Source organism: Pristiophorus japonicus, chromosome 3 (genome assembly GCF_044704955.1).
Source record: "Pristiophorus japonicus isolate sPriJap1 chromosome 3, sPriJap1.hap1, whole genome shotgun sequence".
In the NCBI taxonomy this organism is placed as follows: domain Eukaryota; kingdom Metazoa; phylum Chordata; class Chondrichthyes; family Pristiophoridae; genus Pristiophorus; species Pristiophorus japonicus.
The window spans coordinates 203,793,219-203,818,911 of record NC_091979.1 but is presented as its reverse complement, the minus strand read 5'-3'; the positions used below and the strand labels follow the sequence as shown (position 1 = coordinate 203,818,911).

Genomic DNA, 25,693 nt, shown 5'->3' with positions numbered 1-25,693 from the left:
AGAATGATCCATTGAATGTGGAGGCTGGTGGGGTGAAAGGTGAGGACAAGGGGAACCCTATTGTGGTTCTGGGAGGGAGAGGAAGGGCTGAGAGCAGAAGGGCAGGAAATGGGGACCGAGGATGCCCCTCCACCGTGGTTGACAAGGCCCTCGACCTTGTCCGTCCCATTTCCTGCACTTGGAAAGCTAAATCATAATCTTATTGCTCATGTTGATAAGAGATTCTGTGCCCTGCAATGCCCACTGATCACGAAATGCCTCAAACCCACCGGTGAGCATCACATGCACCCTCTCCAGGGCCACCCAGGCATGGAGAAGACCACGGAAGAGAGGCAGGCAACCAGAGTGATCCACCACTCATCCATGGGCTGCATCCATCCTGGACCTATTCATGACCACCTTGGCCAAGCCCAGTAGCAGACCCAATAGAAAGTCTGAAGATCAGGAGCATGGAGCTAAAGTGAAACAAGTTGGAGCATGTGACATGGCCTAATGCAGACATTCAGAGGGGATGACGAGAGGTGGGCACCGGAGGGACTGGAGTGCATCATCACGCCCGGCAACCAAATTTTAATTTGATTTTACGTTTTTTAAGTTTAATTTGTTTTAATTGCCGGTGCTTTTAGTGTCCCCCTTCCCTTTTATAGGGGGCACTGGGGAAAATTGTGAATCTAGTGCCCAAAAAAAAACCAAAAAAGAAAAACACAAAAAAAAACAAAAAAAGGGGGGGAAAAAAAAGGGCCTTGTAAATGTCTGGAGTGTCACCCAGGTCGGGTGGCACCGTTTAATGTTTTTATGTTTTGCAGGTAAACTCAAAAGAGTTTCAGAGGGGATGAATGACATGCAGTAAACTCAGTGCAAGGAACTGTAACTCCTTTGTCATGGGGTAGAGTCTTGTGAATTCTATTTGATATTGATAGAAATGGGGCCATCCATAAGCAATTAGATAATGACCCTCACTTAATTGAACCAAATCATTGTAATTCATGGTCATGGGAGGGCAATTAGCAGGATGCAGGCAGACCCTGAGGCATACAAACAGTGCAGTTAATCTCTTGTGCATTATTTGGATTTTGCTGCATAAGTTAAAACTTGTAATAAGGGAGATGGGAACATTGAGGACAGATGCACTGGGCTTGATCCCAGAGTAACAACTTGCATTTATGTGGTACCTTTATAACGACCTAAGGCATAATCAGATGAAATGTGATGCACACAAGGAGCTATTAGGACAGGTGACCAAAAGCTTGGGCAAAGAGGTAGGTTCAGTGGGTAGCACTCTCCTCACCGAGTCAGAGGGTTGTAGGTACAAGTCGCACTGAAGAGCTTTGAGCACAAAATCTCGGCTGACACTCCGGTGCAGTGCTGAACTGTCAGAGGTGCCGTTAAATCGAGGCCCGTTTCTTCTGCGCTGTCAGGTGGATTTAAAGACCCCCACGGCACTATTTCGAAGAAGAGCAGGGAGATCTGCCTGGTGTCCTAGTCAGTATTTATCCCTCAACCAACATCACTAAAAACAGGTTATCTGGTCATTATCACATTGCTGTTTGGGGGAGCTTGCTGTGCGCAAATTGGCCGCCCCGAATCAGACATTACAACAGTGACACTTCAAAAACTACTTCACTGTAAACCGCTTTGGGACATCCTGAAAGGCGCAGTAGAAATTCAAGTTCTAAAAGAAAGACATACACTTATATATCGCCTGTCACAACCACATTTTAGGCTTTCAGGTTTTAATACTAATATTATTCAAACTTAGTCACTCTTCAGCATTGACAGAGTCAGGGGCTGAGCTTTGTGGTGTGAGTGTGGAGTGTGCTCTCTGCTCCCGGCGGGATCGCCCCGCCCCCCTCTGCTCCCGGCGGGATCGCCCCGCCCCCCTCTGCTCCCGGCGGGACCTCCCCGCCCCGCCCCCCTCTGCTCCCGGCCCCGCCCCGCTCCCTGCTCCTCCCGCCGCTCTGCCCAGCCACCAGTAGCAAAGTTTAACGCTGGAGTCGAGCTCCGCCCCGGCAGCATCTTGCCCGGCCCGAACACACACAGGGACGGCAGCTGGAACACAACACGCGGCAACAGTATGGCACCGACCGAGCTGGGTACGGGACCGGCACCGGGGCTGTTACACGGCCCGGGAATTTATATCCGTCCGGCGGGGAGGAGCTTCCACCGGGGATTGCAGGGGAGTTTGTCCAGTACAGGGGGACTGTGGGGGTGGGGAGTTTGTCCAGTACAGGTGGACTGTGGGGGTGGGGAGTTTGCACGGTACAGGGGGACTGTGGGGGTGGGGAGTTTGCACGGTACAGGGGGACTGTGGGGGTGGGGAGTTTGCACGGTACAGGGGGACTGTGGGGGTGGGGAGTTTGTCCAGTACAGGTGGACTGTGGGGGTGGGGAGTTTGCACGGTACAGGGGGACTGTGGGGGTGGGGAGTTTGCACGGTACAGGGGGACTGTGGGGGTGGGGAGTTTGTCCAGTACAGGTGGACTGTGGGGGTGGGGAGTTTGTCCAGTACAGGTGGACTGTGGGGGTGGGGAGTTTGCACGGTACAGGGGGACTGTGGGGGTGGGGAGTTTGCACGGTACAGAGGGATTGTGGGGGTGGGGAGTTTGCACGGTACAGGGGGACTGTGGGGGTGGGGAGTTTGCACGGTATAGAGGGATTGTGGGGGTGGGGAGTTTGCACGGTACAGGGGGACTGTGGGGGTGGGGCGTTTGCACGGTACAGAGGGATTGTGGGGGTGGGGAGTTTGCACGGTACAGGGGGACTGTGGGGGTGGGGAGTTTGCACGGTGCAGGGGGACTGTGGGGGTGGGGAGTTTGCACGGTATATGGGGGCTCTTGGGGTGGGGAGTTTGCATGGTACAGGCGGACTGTGGGGGTGGGGAGTTTGCATGGGACTGTGGGGGTGGGGAGTTTGCACGGTCCAGGTGGACTGTGGGGGTGGGGAGTTTGCACGGTCCAGGTCGACTGTGGGGGTGGGGAGTTTGCACAGTCCAGGTGGACTGTGGGGGGTGGGGAGTTTGCACGGTACAGAGGGAATGTGGGGGTGGGGAGTTTGTCCAGTACAGGGGGACTGTGGGGGTGGGGAGTTTGTCCAGTACAGGGGGACTGTGGGGGTGGGGAGTTTGTCCAGTACAGGGGGACTGTGGGGGTGGGGAGTTTGTCCAGTACAGGGGGACTGTGGGGGTGGGGAGTTTGTCCAGTACAGGGGGACTGTGGGGGTGGGGAGTTTGCACGGTACAGGGGGACTGTGGGGGTGGGGAGTTTGTCCAGTACAGGGGGACTGTGGGGGTGGGGAGTTTGTCCAGCACAGGGGGACTGTGGGGGTGGGGAGTTTGCACGGTACAGGGGGACTGTGGGGGTGGGGAGTTTGTCCAGTACAGGGGCACTGTGGGGGTGGGGAGTTTGTCCAGTACAGGGGGACTGTGGGGGTGGGGAGTTTGCACGGTACAGGGGGACTGTGGGGGTGGGGAGTTTGTCCAGTACAGGGGCACTGTGGGGGTGGGGAGTTTGTCCAGTACAGGGGGACTGTGGGGGTGGGGAGTTTGCACGGTACAGAGGAATTGTGGGGGTGGGGAGTTTGTCCAGTACAGGTGGACTGTGGGGGTGGGGAGTTTGCACGGTACAGGGGGACTGTGGGGGTGGGGAGTTTGCACGGTACAGGGGGACTGTGGGGGTGGGGAGTTTGCACAGTACAGAGGGATTGTGGGGGTGGGGAGTTTGCACAGTACAGGGGGACTGTGGGGGTGGGGAGTTTGCACGGTACAGGGGGACTGTGGGGGTGGGGAGTTTGCACGGTATATGGGGGCTCTTGGGGTGGGGAGTTTGCATGGTACAGGCGGACTGTGGGGGTGGGGAGTTTGCATGGGACAGTGGGGGTGGGGAGTTTGCATGGGACAGTGGGGGTGGGGAGTTTGCACGGTCCAGGTGGACTGTGGGGGTGGGGAGTTTGCACGGTCCAGGTGGACTGTGGGGGTGGGGAGTTTGCACAGTCCAGACTGTGGGGGTTGGGGAGTTTGCACGGTACAGAGGGATTGTGGGGGTGGGGGGTTTGCACGGTACAGGGGGACTGTGGGGGTGGGGAGTTTGCTTGGTACATGGGGTCTGTGGGGATGGGGAGTTGGCCCTGTGTATGGGACTGTGGGGGTGGGGAGTTTGCATGGTACAGGCGGACTGTGGGGGTGGGGAATTTGCACGGTGTATGGGGGCTCGGGGTGGGGAGTTTGCATGGTACAGGCGGACTGTGGGGGTGGGGAGTTTGCACGGTACAGGGGGACTGTTTGGGTGGGGAGTGAGTAGGTTGGCTTTGGGGGTGGGGAGTTTGTCCAGTACAGGTGGACTGTGGGGGTGGGGAGTTTGTCCAGTACAGGTGGACTGTGGGGGTGGGGAGTTTGCACGGTACAGGGGGACTGTGGGGGTGGGGAGTTTGCACGGTACAGAGGGATTGTGGGGGTGGGGAGTTTGTCCACTACTGGTGGACTGTGGGGGTGGGGAGTTTGCACGGTACAGGGGGACTGTGGGGGTGGGGAGTTTGCACGGTATAGAGGGATTGTGGGGGTGGGGAGTTTGCACAGTACAGGGGGACTGTGGGGGTGGGGCGTTTGCACGGTACAGAGGGATTGTGGGGGTGGGGAGTTTGCACGGTACAGGGGGACTGTGGGGGTGGGGAGTTTGCACGGTGCAGGGGGACTGTGGGGGTGGGGAGTTTGCACGGTATATGGGGGCTCTTGGGGTGGGGAGTTTGCATGGTACAGGCGGACTGTGGGGGTGGGGAGTTTGCATGGGACTGTGGGGGTGGGGAGTTTGCACGGTCCAGGTGGACTGTGGGGGTGGGGAGTTTGCACGGTCCAGGTCGACTGTGGGGGTGGGGAGTTTGCACAGTCCAGGTGGACTGTGGGGGGTGGGGAGTTTGCACGGTACAGAGGGAATGTGGGGGTGGGGAGTTTGTCCAGTACAGGGGGACTGTGGGGGTGGGGAGTTTGTCCAGTACAGGGGGACTGTGGGGGTGGGGAGTTTGTCCAGTACAGGGGGACTGTGGGGGTGGGGAGTTTGTCCAGTACAGGGGGACTGTGGGGGTGGGGAGTTTGTCCAGTACAGGGGGACTGTGGGGGTGGGGAGTTTGCACGGTACAGGGGGACTGTGGGGGTGGGGAGTTTGTCCAGTACAGGGGGACTGTGGGGGTGGGGAGTTTGTCCAGTACAGGGGGACTGTGGGGGTGGGGAGTTTGCACGGTACAGGGGGACTGTGGGGGTGGGGAGTTTGTCCAGTACAGGGGCACTGTGGGGGTGGGGAGTTTGTCCAGTACAGGGGGACTGTGGGGGTGGGGAGTTTGCACGGTACAGAGGAATTGTGGGGGTGGGGAGTTTGTCCAGTACAGGTGGACTGTGGGGGTGGGGAGTTTGCACGGTACAGGGGGACTGTGGGGGTGGGGAGTTTGCACGGTATATGGGGGCTCTTGGGGTGGGGAGTTTGCATGGTACAGGCGGACTGTGGGGGTGGGGAGTTTGCATGGGACAGTGGGGGTGGGGAGTTTGCATGGGACAGTGGGGGTGGGGAGTTTGCACGGTCCAGGTGGACTGTGGGGGTGGGGAGTTTGCACGGTCCAGGTGGACTGTGGGGGTGGGGAGTTTGCACAGTCCAGACTGTGGGGGGTGGGGAGTTTGCACGGTATAGAGGGATTGTGGGGGTGGGGAGTTTGCACGGTACAGGGGGACTGTGGGGGTGGGGAGTTTGCTTGGTACATGGGGTCTGTGGGGATGGGGAGTTGGCCCTGTGTATGGGACTGTGGGGGTGGGGAGTTTGCATGGTACAGGCGGACTGTGGGGGTGGGGAATTTGCACGGTGTATGGGGGCTCGGGGTGGGGAGTTTGCATGGTACAGGCGGACTGTGGGGGTGGGGAATTTGCACGTTACAGGCGGACTGTGGGGGTGGGGAATTTACACGGTACAGTGGGACTGAGGGTGGGGAGTTTGCATGGTCCAGGTGGACTGTGGGGGTGGGGAGTTTGCACGGTCCAGGTGGACTGTGGGGGGTGGGGAGTTTGCACGGTACAGAGGGATTGTGGGGGTGGGGAGTTTGCACGGTACAGGGGGACTGTGGGGGTGGGGAGTTTGCACGGTACAGGGGGACTGTGGGGGTGGGGAGTTTGCACGGTACAGGGGTACTGTGGGGGGTGGGGAGTTTGCAAGGTACAGGGGGACTGTGGGGGTGGGGAGTTTGCACGGTACAGGGGGACTATTTGGGTGGGGAGTGAGTACGTTGGCTATGGGGGTGGGGAGTTTGCACGGTACAGGAGGACTGTGGGGGTGGGGAGTTTGCACGGTACAGGGGGACTGTGGGGGTGGGGAGTTTGCACGGTACAGGGGGACTGTGGGGGTGGGGAGTTTGCACGGTACAGGGGGACTGTTTGGGTGGGGCGTTTGCACGGTACAGAGGGATTGTGGGGGTGGGGAGTTTGCACGGTACAGGGGGACTGTGGGGGTGGGGAGTTTGCACGGTGCAGGGGGACTGTGGGGGTGGGGAGTTTGCACGGTATATGGGGGCTCTTGGGGTGGGGAGTTTGCATGGTACAGGCGGACTGTGGGGGTGGGGAGTTTGCATGGGACTGTGGGGGTGGGGAGTTTGCACGGTCCAGGTGGACTGTGGGGGTGGGGAGTTTGCACGGTCCAGGTCGACTGTGGGGGTGGGGAGTTTGCACAGTCCAGGTGGACTGTGGGGGGTGGGGAGTTTGCACGGTACAGAGGGAATGTGGGGGTGGGGAGTTTGTCCAGTACAGGGGGACTGTGGGGGTGGGGAGTTTGTCCAGTACAGGGGGACTGTGGGGGTGGGGAATTTGTCCAGTACAGGGGGACTGTGGGGGTGGGGAGTTTGTCCAGTACAGGGGGACTGTGGGGGTGGGGAGTTTGTCCAGTACAGGGGGACTGTGGGGGTGGGGAGTTTGCACGGTACAGGGGGACTGTGGGGGTGGGGAGTTTGTCCAGTACAGGGGGACTGTGGGGGTGGGGAGTTTGTCCAGTACAGGGGGACTGTGGGGGTGGGGAGTTTGCACGGTACAGGGGGACTGTGGGGGTGGGGAGTTTGTCCAGTACAGGGGCACTGTGGGGGTGGGGAGTTTGTCCAGTACAGAGGGATTGTGGGGGTGGGGAGTTTGCACAGTACAGGGGGACTGTGGGGGTGGGGAGTTTGCACGGTACAGGGGGACTGTGGGGGTGGGGAGTTTGCACGGTATATGGGGGCTCTTGGGGTGGGGAGTTTGCATGGTACAGGCGGACTGTGGGGGTGGGGAGTTTGCATGGGACAGTGGGGGTGGGGAGTTTGCACGGTCCAGGTGGACTGTGGGGGTGGGGAGTTTGCACGGTCCAGGTGGACTGTGGGGGTGGGGAGTTTGCACAGTCCAGACTGTGGGGGGTGGGGAGTTTGCACGGTATAGAGGGATTGTGGGGGTGGGGAGTTTGCACGGTACAGGGGGACTGTGGGGGTGGGGAGTTTGCACGGTACAGGGGTACTGTGGGGGGTGGGGAGTTTGCAAGGTACAGGGGGACTGTGGGGGTGGGGAGTTTGCACGGTACAGGGGGACTATTTGGGTGGGGAGTGAGTACGTTGGCTATGGGGGTGGGGAGTTTGCACGGTACAGGGGGACTGTGGGGGTTGGGAAGTTTGCACGGTACAGGGGGACTGTGGGGGTGGGGAGTTTGCACGGTACAGGGGGACTGTTTGGGTGGGGAGTTTGCATGGTACAGTGGGACGGTGGGGATGGGGAGTTTGCACGTTACGGCGAACTGTTTGGGTGGGAAGTGAGTACGTTGGCTTTGGGGGTGGAGAGTTTGCACGGTACAGGAGGACTCTGGGGGTGGGGAGTTTGCACGGTACAGGTGGACTGTGGGGGTGGGGAATTTGCACGGTATATGGGGGCTCGGGGTGGGGAGTTTGCATTTTACAGGCGGACTGTGGGGGTGGGGAATTTGCACGTTACAGGCAGATAGTGGGGTGGGGAATTTACACGGTACAGTGGGACTGGGGGTGGGGAGTTTTCACGGTCCAGGTGGACTGTGGGGGTGGGGAGTTTGCACGGTACAGGAGGACTGTGGGGGTGGGGAGTTTGCACGGTACAGGGGGACTGTAGGGGTGGGGAGTTTGCACGGTACAGGGGGACTGTGGGGGTGGGGAGTTTGCACGGTACATGGGGTCTGTGGGGGTGGGGAGTTTGCACGGTACAGGAGGACTGTGGGGGTGGGGAGTTTGCACGGTACAGGGGCACTGTGGGGGTGGGGAGTTTGTCCAGTACAGGGGGACTGTGGGGGTGGGGAGTTTGCACGGTACAGGGGTACTGTGGGGGTGGGGAGTTTGTCCAGTACAGGGGCACTGTGGGGGTGGGGAGTTTGTCCAGTACAGGGGGACTGTGGGGGTGGGGAGTTTGCACGGTACAGGGGGACTGTGGGGGTGGGGAGTTTGTCCAGTACAGGGGCACTGGGGGTGGGGAGCTTGCATGGTACAGGCGGACTGTGGGGGTGGGGAGTTTGCACGGTACAGAGGAATTGTGGGGGTGGGGAGTTTGTCCAGTACAGGTGGACTGTGGGGGTGGGGAGTTTGCACGGTACAGGGGGACTGTGGGGGTGGGGAGTTTGCACGGTACAGGGGGACTGTGGGGGTGGGGAGTTTGCACAGTACAGAGGGATTGTGGGGGTGGGGAGTTTGCACAGTACAGGGGGACTGTGGGGGTGGGGAGTTTGCACGTTACAGGGGGACTGTGGGGGTGGGGAGTTTGCACGGTATATGGGGGCTCTTGGGGTGGGGAGTTTGCATGGTACAGGCGGACTGTGGGGGTGGGGAGTTTGCATGGGACAGTGGGGGTGGGGAGTTTGCATGGGACAGTGGGGGTGGGGAGTTTGCACGGTCCAGGTGGACTGTGGGGGTGGGGAGTTTGCACGGTCCAGGTGGACTGTGGGGGTGGGGAGTTTGCACAGTCCAGACTGTGGGGGGTGGGGAGTTTGCACGGTACAGAGGGATTGTGGGGGTGGGGAGTTTGCACGGTATAGAGGGATTGTGGGGGTGGGGAGTTTGCACAGTACAGGGGGACTGTGGGGGTGGGGCGTTTGCATGGTACAGAGGGATTGTGGGGGTGGGGAGTTTGCACGGTACAGGGGGACTGTGGGGGTGGGGAGTTTGCACGGTGCAGGGGGACTGTGGGGGTGGGGAGTTTGCACGGTATATGGGGGCTCTTGGGGTGGGGAGTTTGCATGGTACAGGCGGACTGTGGGGGTGGGGAGTTTGCATGGGACTGTGGGGGTGGGGAGTTTGCACGGTCCAGGTGGACTGTGGGGGTGGGGAGTTTGCACGGTCCAGGTCGACTGTGGGGGTGGGGAGTTTGCACAGTCCAGGTGGACTGTGGGGGGTGGGGAGTTTGCACGGTACAGAGGGAATGTGGGGGTGGGGAGTTTGTCCAGTACAGGGGGACTGTGGGGGTGGGGAGTTATTCCAGTACAGGGGGACTGTGGGGGTGGGGAGTTTGTCCAGTACAGGGGGACTGTGGGGGTGGGGAGTTTGTCCAGTACAGGGGGACTGTGGGGGTGGGGAGTTTGTCCAGTACAGGGGGACTGTGGGGGTGGGGAGTTTGCACGGTACAGGGGGACTGTGGGGGTGGGGAGTTTGTCCAGTACAGGGGGACTGTGGGGGTGGGGAGTTTGTCCAGTACAGGGGGACTGTGGGGGTGGGGAGTTTGCACGGTACAGGGGGACTGTGGGGGTGGTGAGTTTGTCCAGTACAGGGGCACTGTGGGGGTGGGGAGTTTGTCCAGTACAGGGGGACTGTGGGGGTGGGGAGTTTGCACGGTACAGAGGAATTGTGGGGGTGGGGAGTTTGTCCAGTACAGGTGGACTGTGGGGGTGGGGAGTTTGCACGGTACAGGGGGACTGTGGGGGTGGGGAGTTTGCACGGTATATGGGGGCTCTTGGGGTGGGGAGTTTGCATGGTACAGGCGGACTGTGGGGGTGGGGAGTTTGCATGGGACAGTGGGGGTGGGGAGTTTGCATGGGACAGTGGGGGTGGGGAGTTTGCACGGTCCAGGTGGACTGTGGGGGTGGGGAGTTTGCACGGTCCAGGTGGACTGTGGGGGTGGGGAGTTTGCACAGTCCAGACTGTGGGGGGTGGGGAGTTTGCACGGTATAGAGGGATTGTGGGGGTGGGGAGTTTGCACGGTACAGGGGGACTGTGGGGGTGGGGAGTTTGCTTGGTACATGGGGTCTGTGGGGATGGGGAGTTGGCCCTGTGTATGGGACTGTGGGGGTGGGGAGTTTGCATGGTACAGGCGGACTGTGGGGGTGGGGAATTTGCACGGTGTATGGGGGCTCGGGGTGGGGAGTTTGCATGGTACAGGCGGACTGTGGGGGTGGGGAGTTTGCACGGTACAGGGGGACTGTTTGGGTGGGGAGTGAGTAGGTTGGCTTTGGGGGTGGGGAGTTTGCACGGTACAGGAAGACTGTGGGGGTGGGGAGTTTGCACGGTACAGGGGGACTGTGTGGGTGGGGAGTTTGCATGGTACATGGGGTCTGTGGGGATGGGGAGTTGGCCCTGTGTATGGGACTGTGGGGGTGGGGAGTTTACATGGTGCAGGCGGACTGTGGGGGTGGGGAATTTGCACGGTGTATGGGGGCTCGGGGTGGGGAGTTTGCATGGTACAGGCGGACTGTGGGGGTGGGGAATTTGCACGTTACAGGCGGACTGTGGGGGTGGGGAATTTACACGGTACAGTGGGACTGAGGGTGGGGAGTTTGCATGGTCCAGGTGGACTGTGGGGGTGGGGAGTTTGCACGGTCCAGGTGGACTGTGGGGGGTGGGGAGTTTGCACGGTACAGAGGGATTGTGGGGGTGGGGAGTTTGCACGGTACAGGGGGACTGTGGGGGTGGGGAGTTTGCACGGTACAGGGGGACTGTGGGGGTGGGGAGTTTGCACGGTACAGGGGTACTGTGGGGGGTGGGGAGTTTGCAAGGTACAGGGGGACTGTGGGGGTGGGGAGTTTGCACGGTACAGGGGGACTATTTGGGTGGGGAGTGAGTACGTTGGCTATGGGGGTGGGGAGTTTGCACGGTACAGGAGGACTGTGGGGGTGGGGAGTTTGCACGGTACAGGGGGACTGTGGGGGTGGGGAGTTTGCACGGTACAGGGGGACTGTGGGGGTGGGGAGTTTGCACGGTACAGGGGGACTGTTTGGGTGGGGCGTTTGCACGGTACAGAGGGATTGTGGGGGTGGGGAGTTTGCACGGTACAGGGGGACTGTGGGGGTGGGGAGTTTGCACGGTGCAGGGGGACTGTGGGGGTGGGGAGTTTGCACGGTATATGGGGGCTCTTGGGGTGGGGAGTTTGCATGGTACAGGCGGACTGTGGGGGTGGGGAGTTTGCATGGGACTGTGGGGGTGGGGAGTTTGCACGGTCCAGGTGGACTGTGGGGGTGGGGAGTTTGCACGGTCCAGGTCGACTGTGGGGGTGGGGAGTTTGCACAGTCCAGGTGGACTGTGCGGGGTGGGGAGTTTGCACGGTACAGAGGGAATGTGGGGGTGGGGAGTTTGTCCAGTACAGGGGGACTGTGGGGGTGGGGAGTTTGTCCAGTACAGGGGGACTGTGGGGGTGGGGAGTTTGTCCAGTACAGGGGGACTGTGGGGGTGGGGAGTTTGTCCAGTACAGGGGGACTGTGGGGGTGGGGAGTTTGTCCAGCACAGGGGGACTGTGGGGGTGGGGAGTTTGCACGGTACAGGGGGACTGTGGGGGTGGGGAGTTTGTCCAGTACAGGGGGACTGTGGGGGTGGGGAGTTTGTCCAGTACAGGGGGACTGTGGGGGTGGGGAGTTTGCACGGTACAGGGGGACTGTGGGGGTGGGGAGTTTGTCCAGTACAGGGGGACTGTGGGGGTGGGGAGTTTGTCCAGTACAGGTGGACTGTGGGGGTGGGGAGTTTGCACGGTACAGGGGGACTGTGGGTGTGGGGAGTTTGCACGGTACAGGGGGACTGTGGGGGTGGGGAGTTTGCACAGTACAGAGGGATTGTGGGGGTGGGGAGTTTGCACAGTACAGGGGGACTGTGGGGGTGGGGAGTTTGCACGGTACAGGGGGACTGTGGGGGTGGGGAGTTTGCACGGTATATGGGGGCTCTTGGGGTGGGGAGTTTGCATGGTACAGGCGGACTGTGGGGGTGGGGAGTTTGCATGGGACAGTGGGGGTGGGGAGTTTGCATGGGACAGTGGGGGTGGGGAGTTTGCACGGTCCAGGTGGACTGTGGGGGTGGGGAGTTTGCACGGTCCAGGTGGACTGTGGGGGTGGGGAGTTTGCACAGTCCGGACTGTGGGGGGTGGGGAGTTTGCACGGTACAGAGGGATTGTGGGGGTGGGGAGTTTGCACGGTACAGGGGGACTGTGGGGGTGGGGAGTTTGCTTGGTACATGGGGTCTGTGGGGATGGGGAGTTGGCCCTGTGTATGGGACTGTGGGGGTGGGGAGTTTGCATGGTACAGGCGGAGTGTGGGGGTGGGGAATTTGCACGGTGTATGGGGGCTCGGGGTGGGGAGTTTGCATGGTACAGGCGGACTATGGGGGTGGGGAGTTTGCACGGTACAGGGGGACTGTTTGGGTGGGGAGTGAGTAGGTTGGCTTTGGGGGTGGGGAGTTTGCACGGTACAGGAAGACTGTGGGGGTGGGGAGTTTGCACGGTACAGGGGGACTGTGTGGGTGGGGAGTTTGCATGGTACATGGGGTCTGTGGGGATGGGGAGTTGGCCCTGTGTATGGGACTGTGGGGGTGGGGAGTTTACATGGTGCAGGCGGACTGTGGGGGTGGGGAATTTGCACGGTGTATGGGGGCTCGGGGTGGGGAGTTTGCATGGTACAGGCGGACTGTGGGGGTGGGGAATTTGCACATTACAGGCGGACTGTGGGGGTGGGGAATTTACACGGTACAGTGGGACTGAGAGTGGGGAGTTTGCACGTTACAGGGGGACTGTGGGGGTGGGGAATTTGCACGGTGCAGGCGGACTGTGTTGGTGGGGAGTTTGCGCAGTGCAGGCGGACTGTGGCGGTGGGGAGTTTGCTCAGTACTGGGGGACTGTGGGGGTGGGGAGTTTGCATGGTACAGGGGGACGATGGGAGTGGGGAGTTTGCATGGTACAGGGAAACTGGGGTGGGGAATTTGCACGGTACAGGCGGACTGTGGTTGTGGGGTGTTTGCACAGTGCAGGCGGACTGTGGGGGTGGGGTGTTTGCATGCTGCAGGGGGACTGTGGGGGTGGTGAGTTTGCATGGTGCAAGGGGACTGTGGGGGTGGGGAGTTTGCACGGGGACTGTGAGGGTGGGGAGTTTGCGCAAGGACTGTGGCAGTGGAGAGTTTGCATGGTACAGGGGGAGTGTGGGGGTGGGGAGTTTGCACGGTACAGGCGGACTGTGGGGGTGGGAAGTTTGCACGGTACAGGTCGACTGTGGGGGTGGGGAGTTTGCACAGTCCAGGTGGACTGTGGGGGGTGGGGAGTTTGCACGGTACAGAGGGAATGTGGGGGTGGGGAGTTTGTCCAGTACAGGGGGACTGTGGGGGTGGGGAGTTTGTCCAGTACAGGGGGACTGTGGGGGTGGGGAGTTTGTCCAGTACAGGGGGACTGTGGGGGTGGGGAGTTTGTCCAGTACAGGGGGACTGTGGGGGTGGGGAGTTTGCACGGTACAGGGGGACTGTGGGGGTGGGGAGTTTGTCCAGTACAGGGGGACTGTGGGGGTGGGGAGTTTGTCCAGTACAGGGGGACTGTGGGGGTGGGGAGTTTGCACGGTACAGGGGGACTGTGGGGGTGGGGAGTTTGTCCAGTACAGGGGCACTGTGGGGGTGGGGAGTTTGTCCAGTACAGGGGGACTGTGGGGGTGGGGAGTTTGCACGGTACAGAGGAATTGTGGGGGTGGGGAGTTTGTCCAGTACAGGTGGACTGTGGGGGTGGGGAGTTTGCACGGTACAGGGGGACTGTGGGGGTGGGGAGTTTGCACGGTATATGGGGGCTCTTGGGGTGGGGAGTTTGCATGGTACAGGCGGACTGTGGGGGTGGGGAGTTTGCATGGGACAGTGGGGGTGGGGAGTTTGCATGGGACAGTGGGGGTGGGGAGTTTGCACGGTCCAGGTGGACTGTGGGGGTGGGGAGTTTGCACGGTCCAGGTGGACTGTGGGGGTGGGGAGTTTGCACAGTCCAGACTGTGGGGGGTGGGGAGTTTGCACGGTATAGAGGGATTGTGGGGGTGGGGAGTTTGCACGGTACAGGGGGACTGTGGGGGTGGGGAGTTTGCTTGGTACATGGGGTCTGTGGGGATGGGGAGTTGGCCCTGTGTATGGGACTGTGGGGGTGGGGAGTTTGCATGGTACAGGCGGACTGTGGGGGTGGGGAATTTGCACGGTGTATGGGGGCTCGGGGTGGGGAGTTTGCATGGTACAGGCGGACTGTGGGGGTGGGGAGTTTGCACGGTACAGGGGGACTGTTTGGGTGGGGAGTGAGTAGGTTGGCTTTGGGGGTGGGGAGTTTGCACGGTACAGGAAGACTGTGGGGGTGGGGAGTTTGCACGGTACAGGGGGACTGTGTGGGTGGGGAGTTTGCATGGTACATGGGGTCTGTGGGGATGGGGAGTTGGCCCTGTGTATGGGACTGTGGGGGTGGGGAGTTTACATGGTGCAGGCGGACTGTGGGGGTGGGGAATTTGCACGGTGTATGGGGGCTCGGGGTGGGGAGTTTGCATGGTACAGGCGGACTGTGGGGGTGGGGAATTTGCACGTTACAGGCGGACTGTGGGGGTGGGGAATTTACACGGTACAGAGGGATTGTGGGGGTGGGGAGTTTGCACGGTACAGGGGGACTGTGGGGGTGGGGAGTTTGCACGGTACAGGGGGACTGTGGGGGTGGGGAGTTTGCACGGTACAGGGGTACTGTGGGGGGTGGGGAGTTTGCAAGGTACAGGGGGACTGTGGGGGTGGGGAGTTTGCACGGTACAGGGGGACTATTTGGGTGGGGAGTGAGTACGTTGGCTATGGGGGTGGGGAGTTTGCACGGTACAGGAGGACTGTGGGGGTGGGGAGTTTGCACGGTACAGGGGGACTGTGGGGGTGGGGAGTTTGCACGGTACAGGGGGACTGTGGGGGTGGGGAGTTTGCACGGTACAGGGGGACTGTTTGGGTGGGGCGTTTGCACGGTACAGAGGGATTGTGGGGGTGGGGAGTTTGCACGGTACAGGGGGACTGTGGGGGTGGGGAGTTTGCACGGTGCAGGGGGACTGTGGGGGTGGGGAGTTTGCACGGTATATGGGGGCTCTTGGGGTGGGGAGTTTGCATGGTACAGGCGGACTGTGGGGGTGGGGAGTTTGCATGGGACTGTGGGGGTGGGGAGTTTGCACGGTCCAGGTGGACTGTGGGGGTGGGGAGTTTGCACGGTCCAGGTCGACTGTGGGGGTGGGGAGTTTGCACAGTCCAGGTGGACTGTGCGGGGTGGGGAGTTTGCACGGTACAGAGGGAATGTGGGGGTGGGGAGTTTGTCCAGTACAGGGGGACTGTGGGGGTGGGGAGTTTGTCCAGTACAGGGGGACTGTGGGGGTGGGGAGTTTGTCCAGTACAGGGGGACTGTGGGGGTGGGGAGTTTGTCCAGTACAGGGGGACTGTGGGGGTGGGGAGTTTGTCCAGTACAGGGGGACTGTGGGGGTGGGGAGTTTGCACGGTACAGGGGGACTGTGGGGGTGGGGAGTTTGTCCAGTACAGGGGGACTGTGGGGGTGGGGAGTTTGTCCAGTACAGGGGGACTGTGGGGGTGGGGAGTTTGCACGGTACAGGGGGACTGTGGGGGTGGGGAGTTTGTCCAGTACAGGGGCACTGTGGGGGTGGGGAGTTTGTCCAGTACAGGGGGACTGTGGGGGTGGGGAGTTTGCACGGTACAGGGGGACTGTGGGGGTGGGGAGTTTGTCCAGTACAGGGGCACTGTGGGGGTGGGGAGTTTGTCCAGTACAGGGGGACTGTGGGGGTGGGGAGTTTGCACGGTACAGAGGAATTGTGGGGGTGGGGAGTTTGTCCAGTACAGGTGGACTGTGGGGGTGGGGAGTTTGCACGGTACAGGGGGACTGTGGGGGTGGGGAGTTTGCACGGTACAGGGGGACTGTGGGGGTGGGGAGTTTGCACAGTACAGAGGGATTGTGGGGGTGGGGAGTTTGCACAGTACAGGGGGACTGTGGGGGTGGGGAGTTTGCACGGTACAGGGGGACTGTGGGGGTGGGGAGTTTGCACGGTATATGGGGGCTCTTGGGGTGGGGAGTTTGCATGGTACAGGCGGACTGTGGGGGTGGGGAGTTTGCATGGGACAGTGGGGGTGGGGAGTTTGCATGGGACAGTGGGGGTGGGGAGTTTGCACGGTCCAGGTGGACTGTGGGGGTGGGGAGTTTGCACGGTCCAGGTGGACTGTGGGGGTGGGGAGTTTGCACAGTCCAGACTGTGGGGGGTGGGGAGTTTGCACGGTACAGAGGGATTGTGGGGGTGGGGAGTTTGCACGGTACAGGGGGACTGTGGGGGTGGGGAGTTTGCTTGGTACATGGGGTCTGTGGGGATGGGGAGTTGGCCCTGTGTATGGGACTGTGGGGGTGGGGAGTTTGCATGGTACAGGCGGAGTGTGGGGGTGGGGAATTTGCACGGTGTATGGGGGCTCGGGGTGGGGAGTTTGCATGGTACAGGCGGACTGTGGGGGTGGGGAGTTTGCACGGTACAGGGGGACTGTTTGGGTGGGGAGTGAGTAGGTTGGCTTTGGGGGTGGGGAGTTTGCACGGTACAGGAAGACTGTGGGGGTGGGGAGTTTGCACGGTACAGGGGGACTGTGTGGGTGGGGAGTTTGCATGGTACATGGGGTCTGTGGGGATGGGGAGTTGGCCCTGTGTATGGGACTGTGGGGGTGGGGAGTTTACATGGTGCAGGCGGACTGTGGGGGTGGGGAATTTGCACGGTGTATGGGGGCTCGGGGTGGGGAGTTTGCATGGTACAGGCGGACTGTGGGGGTGGGGAATTTGCACATTACAGGCGGACTGTGGGGGTGGGGAATTTACACGGTACAGTGGGACTGAGAGTGGGGAGTTTGCACGTTACAGGGGGACTGTGGGGGTGGGGAATTTGCACGGTGCAGGCGGACTGTGTTGGTGGGGAGTTTGCGCAGTGCAGGCGGACTGTGGCGGTGGGGAGTTTGCTCAGTACTGGGGGACTGTGGGGGTGGGGAGTTTGCATGGTACAGGGGGACGATGGGAGTGGGGAGTTTGCATGGTACAGGGAAACTGGGGTGGGGAATTTGCACGGTACAGGCGGACTGTGGTTGTGGGGAGTTTGCACAGTGCAGGCGGACTGTGGGGGTGGGGTGTTTGCATGCTGCAGGGGGACTGTGGGGGTGGTGAGTTTGCATGGTGCAAGGGGACTGTGGGGGTGGGGAGTTTGCACGGGGACTGTGAGGGTGGGGAGTTTGCGCAAGGACTGTGGCAGTGGAGAGTTTGCATGGTACAGGGGGAGTGTGGGGGTGGGGAGTTTGCACGGTACAGGCGGACTGTGGGGGTGGGAAGTTTGCACGGTACAGGCGGAGTGTGGGAGTGGGGAGTTTGCATGGTACTGGGAGTGGGGAGTTTGCACGGTTCAGGCGGACTGTGGGGGTGTGGAGTTTGCATGGTACAGGTAGACTGGCGGTGGGGAATTTGCACGCTAAAGGCGGTCTGTGGGGGTGGCGTGTTTGCATGGTACAGGGGCACTGTGGGGGTGGTGAGTTTGCATTGTGCACGGGTCTGTGGGGGTAGGGAGTTTGCACGGTACATGGGGACTGTGGGGGTGGGGAGTTTGCATGGTACAGGTGGACTGCGTGGTTGTGGAGTTTGCAAGGTACAGGCGGACTGTGGGGGTGGGGCGTTTGCACGGTACAAGCGGACTGTGGTAGTGGGGAGTTTGCATGGTACTGGGGGACTGTGGGGGTGGGGAGTTTGTACTGTACAGGGGGGCTGTGGGGGGTGGGGAGTTTGCCCTGTGTCTGGGACTGTGGGGGTGGGGAGTTTGCACGGTATAGGGGGACTGTGGAGGTGGGGAGTTTGCATGGTACAGGGGGACTGTGGGGCTGGGGAGTTTGCACGGTACAGGCGGACTGTGGGTGTGGGGAGTTTGCATGGTGCAGGGGGACTGTGGGGGTGGGGAGTTTACACAATACAAGCGGACTGTGGGGGTGTGGAGTTTGCCTTGTGTACGAGACTGTGGGGGTGGGGAATTTGCATGCTGCATCCTGACTGTGGGGGTGGGGAGTTTGCATGGTACAGGGGGACTGTGGGGGTGGGGAGCTTGCCCTGTGTCCGGGACTGTGGGGGTGAAGAATTTGCACGGTACAGGGGGACTGTGGAGGTGGGGAGTTTGCACGGTACAGGCGGACTGTGGGTGTGGAGAGTTTGCAAGGTACAGGCGGACTGTGGGGGTACGGAGTTTGCATGGTACAGGGGGACTGTGGGGGTGGGGAGTTAGTACATTGGCTGTGGGGATTTGCATGGTACAGGGGGACTGGGGTGGGGAGTTTGCACGGTACAGTCGGACTGTGGGGGTGGGGAGTTTGCATGGTACAGGGGGACTGTGGGGGTGGGGAGTTAGTACATTGGCTGTGGGGGTTTGCATGGTACAGGGGGACTGGGGTGGGGAGTTTGCACGGTACAGTCGGACTGTGGGGGTGGGGAGTTTGCATGGTACAGGGGGACTGTGGGGGTGGGGAGTTAGTACATTGGCTGTGGGAGTTTGCATGGTACAGGGGGACTGTGGGTGGGGAGTTTGAATGGTACAGGGGGACTGTGGGGGTGGGGAGTTTGAATGGTGCAGGGGGACTGTGGGGGTGGGGAGTTTGCTTCGTTTGGACGGATTGTGGGGGTGGGGAGTTAGTACGTTGGTTGTGGGGGTGGGGAGTTTGTCCGGTACAAGGGTCTGTGGGGGTGGGGAGTTTGCCCTGTGTCCGGGACTGTGGGGGTGGGGAATTTGCATGATACAGGGGTACTGTGGAGGTGGGGAGTTTGCTCGGTACAGGTGGACTGTGGGGGTGGGGAGTTTGCATGGTATAGGTGGACTGTGGGGGTGGGGAGTTTGCATGGTACAGGGGGACTGTGGGGTGGGGAGTTTTACGGTACAGGGGGACTGTGGGGGGTGGGGAGTTTGCCCTGTGTCTGGGACTGTGGGGGTGGGGAGTTTGCACGGTACAGGGGGACTGTGGGGGTGGGGAGTTTGCATGGTACAGGGGGTCTGTGCGGGTGGGGAGTTTGTACGGTACAGGGGGGACTGTGGGTTATTGGGGAGTTTGGCTGTGTCTGGGACTGTGGGGGTGGGGAGTTTGCATGCTGCAGGGAGACTGGGGGTGGGGAGTTTGCATTGTACAGGGGGACTGTGGTGGTGGGGAATTTGCACGGTACAGGCGGACTGTGTTGGTGGGGAGTTTGCACAGTGCAGGCGGACTGTGGGGGTGGGGAGTTTGCACAGTACAGGGGGACTGAGGGTGGGGAGTTTGCATGGTACAGGGGGACTGTGGGAGTGGGGAGTTTGCACGGTTCAGGCGGACTGTGGGGGTGGGGCGTTTGCATGGTACAGGGAGACTGGGGGGTGGGGAATTTGCACAGTGCAGGCGGACTGTGGTTGTGGGGAGTTTGCACAGTGCAGGGGGATGTCGGGGTGGGGAATTTGCACGGTACAGGGAGACTGGGGGTGGGGAGTTTGCACGGAACAGGGGATCTGTGGGGGTGGGGAGTTTGCATGGTACAGGGGGTCTGTGGGGGTGGGGAGTTTGCATGGTACAGGGGGACTGTGGGGGTGGGGAGTTTGCACGGTACAGGCAGACTGTGGGTGTGGGGAGTTTGCACAGTACAGGCGGACTGTGGGGGTGTGGAGTTTGCCTTGTGTACGAGACTGTGGGGGTGGGGAGTTTGCATGCTGCAGGGGGACTGTGGGGGTGGGGTGTTTGCACAGTATTGGCGGATTGGGGGTGGGGAGTTTGCACGGTACAGGCGGACTGTGTTGGTGGGGAGTTTGCACAGTGCAGGTGGACTGTGGGGGTGGGGAGTTTGCACAGTACAGGGGGACTGTGGGTGTGGGGAGTTTTCATGGTACAGGGGGACTGTGGGAGTGGTGAGTTTGCACGGTTCAGGCGGACTGTGGGGGTGGGGAGTTTGCATGGTACAGGGAGACTGGGGGTGGGGAGTTTGCACGTTACAGGGGGACTGTGGGGGTGGGGAATTTGCACGGTGCAGGCGGACTGTGTTGGTGGGGAGTTTGCGCAGTGCAGGCGGACTGTGGCGGTGGGGAGTTTGCTCAGTACTGGGGGACTGTGGGGGTGGGGAGTTTGCATGGTACAGGGGGACGATGGGAGTGGGGAGTTTGCATGGTACAGGGAAACTGGGGGTGGGGAATTTGCACGGTACAGGCGGACTGTGGTTGTGGGGAGTTTGCACAGTGCAGGCGGACTGTGGGGATGGGGAGTTTGCACAGTGCAGGCGGACTGTGGGGGTGGGGTGTTTGCATGCTGCAGGGGGACTGTGGGGGTGGTGAGTTTGCATGGTGCAAGGGGACTGTGGGGGTGGGGAGTTTGCGCAAGGACTGTGGCAGTGGAGAGTTTGCACGGTACAGGGGGAGTGTGGGGGTGGAGAGTTTGCACGGTACAGGCGGACTGTGGGGGTGGGAAGTTTGCACTGTACAGGCGGAGTGTGGGAGTGGGGAGCTTGCAGGGTACAAGGAGACTGGGAGTGGGGAGTTTGCACAGTTCAGGCGGACTGTGGGGGTGTGGTGTTTTGCATGGTACAGGAAGACTGGCGGTGGGGAATTTGCACGCTACAGGTGGTCTGTGGGGGTGGGGTGTTTGCATGGTACAGGGGGACTGCGGGGGTGGTGAGTTTGCATTGTGCACGGGCCTGTGGGGGTGGGGAGTTTGCACGGTACATGCGGACTGCGTGGTTGTGGAGTTTGCACGGTACATGCGGACTGCGTGGTTGTGGAGTTTGCACGGTACAGGCGGACTGTGGGGGTCTGGAGTTTGCATGGTACAGGGGGACTGTGAAGGTGGGGAGTTTGCCCTGTGTCCGGGACTGTGGGGGTGGGGAATTTGCACGGTACAGGGGGGGCTGTGGAGGTGGGGAGTTTGCACGGTACAGGCGGACTGTGGGGGTGGGGCGTTTGCACGGTACAGGCGGACTGTGGTAGTGGGGAGTTTGCATGGTACAGGGGGACTGTGGGGGTGGGGAGTTTGTACTGTACAGGGGGACTGGGGGTTGGGGAGTTTGCCATGTGTCTGGGACTGTGGGGGTGGGGAGTTTGCACGGTTTAGGGGGACTGTGGGGGTGTGGAGTTTGTACTGTACAGGGGGACTGTGTGGGTTGGGGAGTTTGCCCTGTGTCTGGGACTGTGGGGGTGGGGAATTTGCACGGTATAGGGGGTCTGTGGGGGTGGGGAGTTTGCACAGTGCAGGCGGACTGTGGGGCTGGGGAGTTTGCACAGTACAGGGGGATGTAGGGGTGGGGAATTTGCACGGTACAGGGAGACTGGGGGTGGGGAGTTTGCACGGTACAGGCAGACTGTGGGGGTGGGGAGTTTGCATGCTGCAGGGAGACTGGGGGTGGGGAGTTTGCACGGTACAGGGGGACTGTGGGGGTGGGGAATTTGCACGGGACAGGCGGACTGTGGGGGTGGTGAATTTGCACGGTACAGGCGGACTGTGGCGGTGGGGTGTTTGCATGCTACAGGGGGACTGTGGGGGTGGTGAGTTTGCATGGTGCACGGGGACTGTGGGGGTGGGGAGTTTGCACGAGACAGGAGGACTGTGGGGGTGGGGAGTTTGCACGGGACTGTGGGGAGTTTGCACGGTACAGGGGGACTGTGGGGGTGGGGAGTTTGCACGGGACAGAGGGACTGTGGGGGTGGGGAGATTGCACGGTACAGGGGGACTGTGGGGGCGGGGAGTTTGCACGGTACAGGCGGACTGTGAGGGTGGGGAGTTTGTCCAGTACACTGGGACTTTGGGGGTGGGGAGTTTGCCCTGTGTCCGGGACTGTGTGGGTGGGAACTTTGCACAGTACAGAGGGACTGTGGGGGTGGGGAGTTTGCACGGTAGAGGGACTGTGGGGGTGGGGAGTTTGCACGGTTCAGGGGGATGTGGGGGTGGGGAGTTTGCCCTGTGTCCGGGACTGTGGGGGTGGAGAGGTTACATGTTACAGGGAAATTGTGAGTTTGTGGTGTTTGCACGGGGACTGTGGGGGTGGGGAGTCTGCAGGGTTCATAGAAACATAGAAAATAGGTGCAGGAGTAGGACATTCGGCCCTTCGAGCCTGCAACGCCACTCAATGAGATCATAGCTGAACATGCAACTTCAGTACCCCATTCCTGCTTTCTCATCATACCCCTTGATCCCCCTAGTAGTAAGGACTTCATCTAACTCCTTTCTGAATATATTTAGTTAATTAGCCTCAACAACTTTCTGTGGTAGAGAATTCCACAGGTTCACCACTCTCTGGGTGAAGAAGTTTCTCCTCATCTCGGTCCTAAATGGCTTCCCTCTTATCCTTCGTATGTGAGCCCTGGTTCTGGACTTCCCCAAGATTGGGAACATTCTTCCTGCATCTAACCTATCTAAACCCGTCAGAAATTTTAACGTTTCTGTGAGATCCCCTCTCATTCTTCTGAACTCCAGTGAATTCAAGCCCAGTTGATCCAGTCTTTCTTGATATGTCAGTCCCGCCATCCCGGGAATCAGTCTGGTGAACCTTCGCTGCACTCCCTCAATAGCAAGAATGTCCTTCCTCAAGTTAGGAGGCCAAAACTGTACACAATGCTCCAGGTGTGGCCTCACCAAGGCCCTGTACAACTGTAGTAACACCTCCCTGCCCCTGTACTCAAATCCCCTCGCTATGAAGGCCAACATGCCATTTGCTTTCTTAACTGCCTGCTGTACCTGCATGCCAACCTTCAATAACTGATGTACCATGACACCCAGGTCTCATTGCAACTCCCCTTTTCCTAATCTGTCACCATTCAGATAATAGTCTGTCTTTCTGTTTTTACCGCCAAAGTGGATAACCTCACATTTATCCACATTATACTTCATCTGCCATGCATTGGTCCACTCACCTAACCTATCCAAGTCACTCTGCAGCCTCATAGCATCCTCCTTGCAGCTCACACTGCCACCCAGCTTAGTGTCATCCGCAAATTTGGAGATACTACATTTAATCCCCTCGTCTAAATCATTAATGTACAATGTAAACAGCTGGGGCCCCAGCACAGAACCTTGCGGTACCCCACTAGTCACTGCCTGCCATTCTAAAAAGTACCCATTTACTCCTACTCTTTGCTTCCTGTCTGACAACCAGTTCTCAATTCACGTCAGCACACTACCCCCAATCCCATGTGCTTTAACTTTGCACATTAATCTCTTGTGTGGGACCTTGTCGAAAGCCTTCTGAAAGTCCAAATACACCACATCAACTGGTTCTCCCTTGTCCACTTTACTGGAAACATCCTCAAAAAATTCCAGAAGATTTGTCAAGCATGATTTCCCTTTCATAAATCCATGCTGACTTGGACCTATCATGTCACCTCTTTCCAAATGCGTTGCTTTGAGATCCTTAATTGATTCCATCATTTTACCCACTACCGATGTAAGGCTGACCGGTCTATAATTCCCTGTTTTCTCCCTTTTTTAAAAAGTGGGGTTGCATTGGCTATCCTCCACTCCATAGGAACTGATCCAGAGTCTATAAAATGTTGGAAAATGACTGTCAATGCATCCGCTATTTCCAAGGCCACCTCCTTAAATACTCTGGGATGCAGACCATCAGGCCCTGGGGATTTATCGGCCTTCGATTCCACCAATTTCCCCAACACAATTTCCCGACTAATAAGGATTTCCCTCAGTTCCTCCTTCTTACTAGATCCTCTGACCCCTTTTATATCCGGAAGGTTGTTTGTGTCCTCCTTCGTGAATACCGAACCCAAGTACTTGTTCAATTGGTCTGCCATTTCTTTGTTCCCTGTTATGACTTCCCCTGATTCTGACTGCAGGGGACCTACATTTTTCTCTTTACATATCTATAGAAGCTTTTGCAGTCCATCTTCATGTTCCCTGCAAGCTTCCTCTCGTATTCTATTTTCCCTGCCCTAATCAAACCCTTTGTCCTCCTCTGCTGAGTTCTAAATTTCTCCCAGTCCCTGGGTTCGCTGCTATTTCTGGCCAATTTGTTTGCCACTTCTTTGGCTTTAATACTATCCCTGATTTCCCTTGATTGCCACGGTTGAGCCACCTTCCCTTTTTTATTTTTACGCCAGACAGGAATGTACAATTGTTGTAGTTCATCCATGCGGTCTTTAAATGTCTGCCGTTGCCCATGCACTGTCAATCCCTTAAGTATCATTCGCCAATCTATCCTAGCCAATTCATGCCTCATACCTTCAAAGTTACCCTTCTTTAAGTTCTGGACCATGGTCTCTGAATTAACTGTTTCGTTCTCCATCCTAATGCAGAATTCCACCATATTATGGTCACTCTTCCCCAAGGGGCCTCGCACAATGAGATTGCTAATTAATCCTCTCTCATTACACAACACCCAGTCTAAGATGGCCTCCCACCTCGTTGGTTCCTCGACATATTGGTCTGGAAAACCATCTCGGTGAGATGACTCACTACTGGTCAGTTTACAGAGCTGGTTTTAACTAGCTGCTAATTGCCTCCTACTGGAGAGTGACCTTGTTTTTCTCTGTCTAAACCTGAAAGATTCCCAACTATTTAACTTTTCCCCATTAAATTAAACTGCTACTTACTTAGAAGCTACTGGCAATTGCCACTAACAATTTACTCCAGCCTCCAAATGGTTTGAAGAGAATAACCCTACAGGGGGACTGTGGGGGTGGGGAGTTTGCGGGGGGGCTGTGGGGATGGGTCGTTTGCACCGTACAGAGAGACTGGGGCTGGAGAGTCTGCATGGTGCAGGGGGACTGCGGGGGTGGGGAGTTTGCACGGCGACTGCGGGGGTGGGGAGTTTGCACGGCGACTGCGGGGGTGGGGAGTTTGCACAGCGACTGCGGGGGTGGGGAGTTTGCACGGCGACTGCGGGGGTGGGGAGTTTGCACGGCGACTGTGGGCATGGGGAGTTTGCATGGTACAGGGGGACTGTGGGCGTGTGGAATTTGCACGGTACAGGGGAACTGTGGGGGTGGGCAGCTTGCACGGTACAGGGGTCTGTGCGGATGGGGAGTTTATAAGAACATGGGATGGGGGTAGTGTGCTGACGTGGATTGAGAACTGGTTGGCAGACAGGAAGCAAAGAGTAGGAATAAATGAGTGCTTTTCAGAATGGCAGGCAGTGACTAGTGGGGTACCACAAGGTTCTGTGCTGGGGCCCCAGCTGTTTACATTGTACATTAATGATTTAGACGAGGGGATTAAATGTAGTATCTCCAAATTTGCGAATGACACTAAGTTGGGTGGCAGTGTGAGCTGCAAGGAGGATGCTATGAGGCTGCAGAGTGACTTGGATAGGTTAGGTGAGTTGGCAAATGCATGGCAGATGAAGTATAATGTGGATAAGTGTGAGGTTATCCACTTTGGTGGTAAAAACAGAGCGACATAATATTATCTGAATGGTGACACATTAGGAAAAGGGGAGGTGCAACGAGACCTGGGTGTCATGGTACATCAGT

The 25,693-nt window shown here is 59.2% G+C and overlaps 1 protein-coding gene across 1 annotated transcript in view; it reads left to right on the top strand.

The window, feature by feature from the left end:
• Positions 1–1,937: 1,937 nt before the first annotated feature.
• The window catches only part of atic (5-aminoimidazole-4-carboxamide ribonucleotide formyltransferase/IMP cyclohydrolase), a 60,334-nt gene continuing 36,578 nt past the window's right edge, over positions 1,938–25,693 (top strand). Inside the window, exon 1 of the mRNA XM_070874912.1 lies at positions 1,938–2,093. Coding sequence (XP_070731013.1) covers positions 2,075–2,093 — 19 coding nt within the window. The 5' untranslated portion in view covers positions 1,938–2,074. The remainder of the gene's footprint in view (positions 2,094–25,693) is intronic.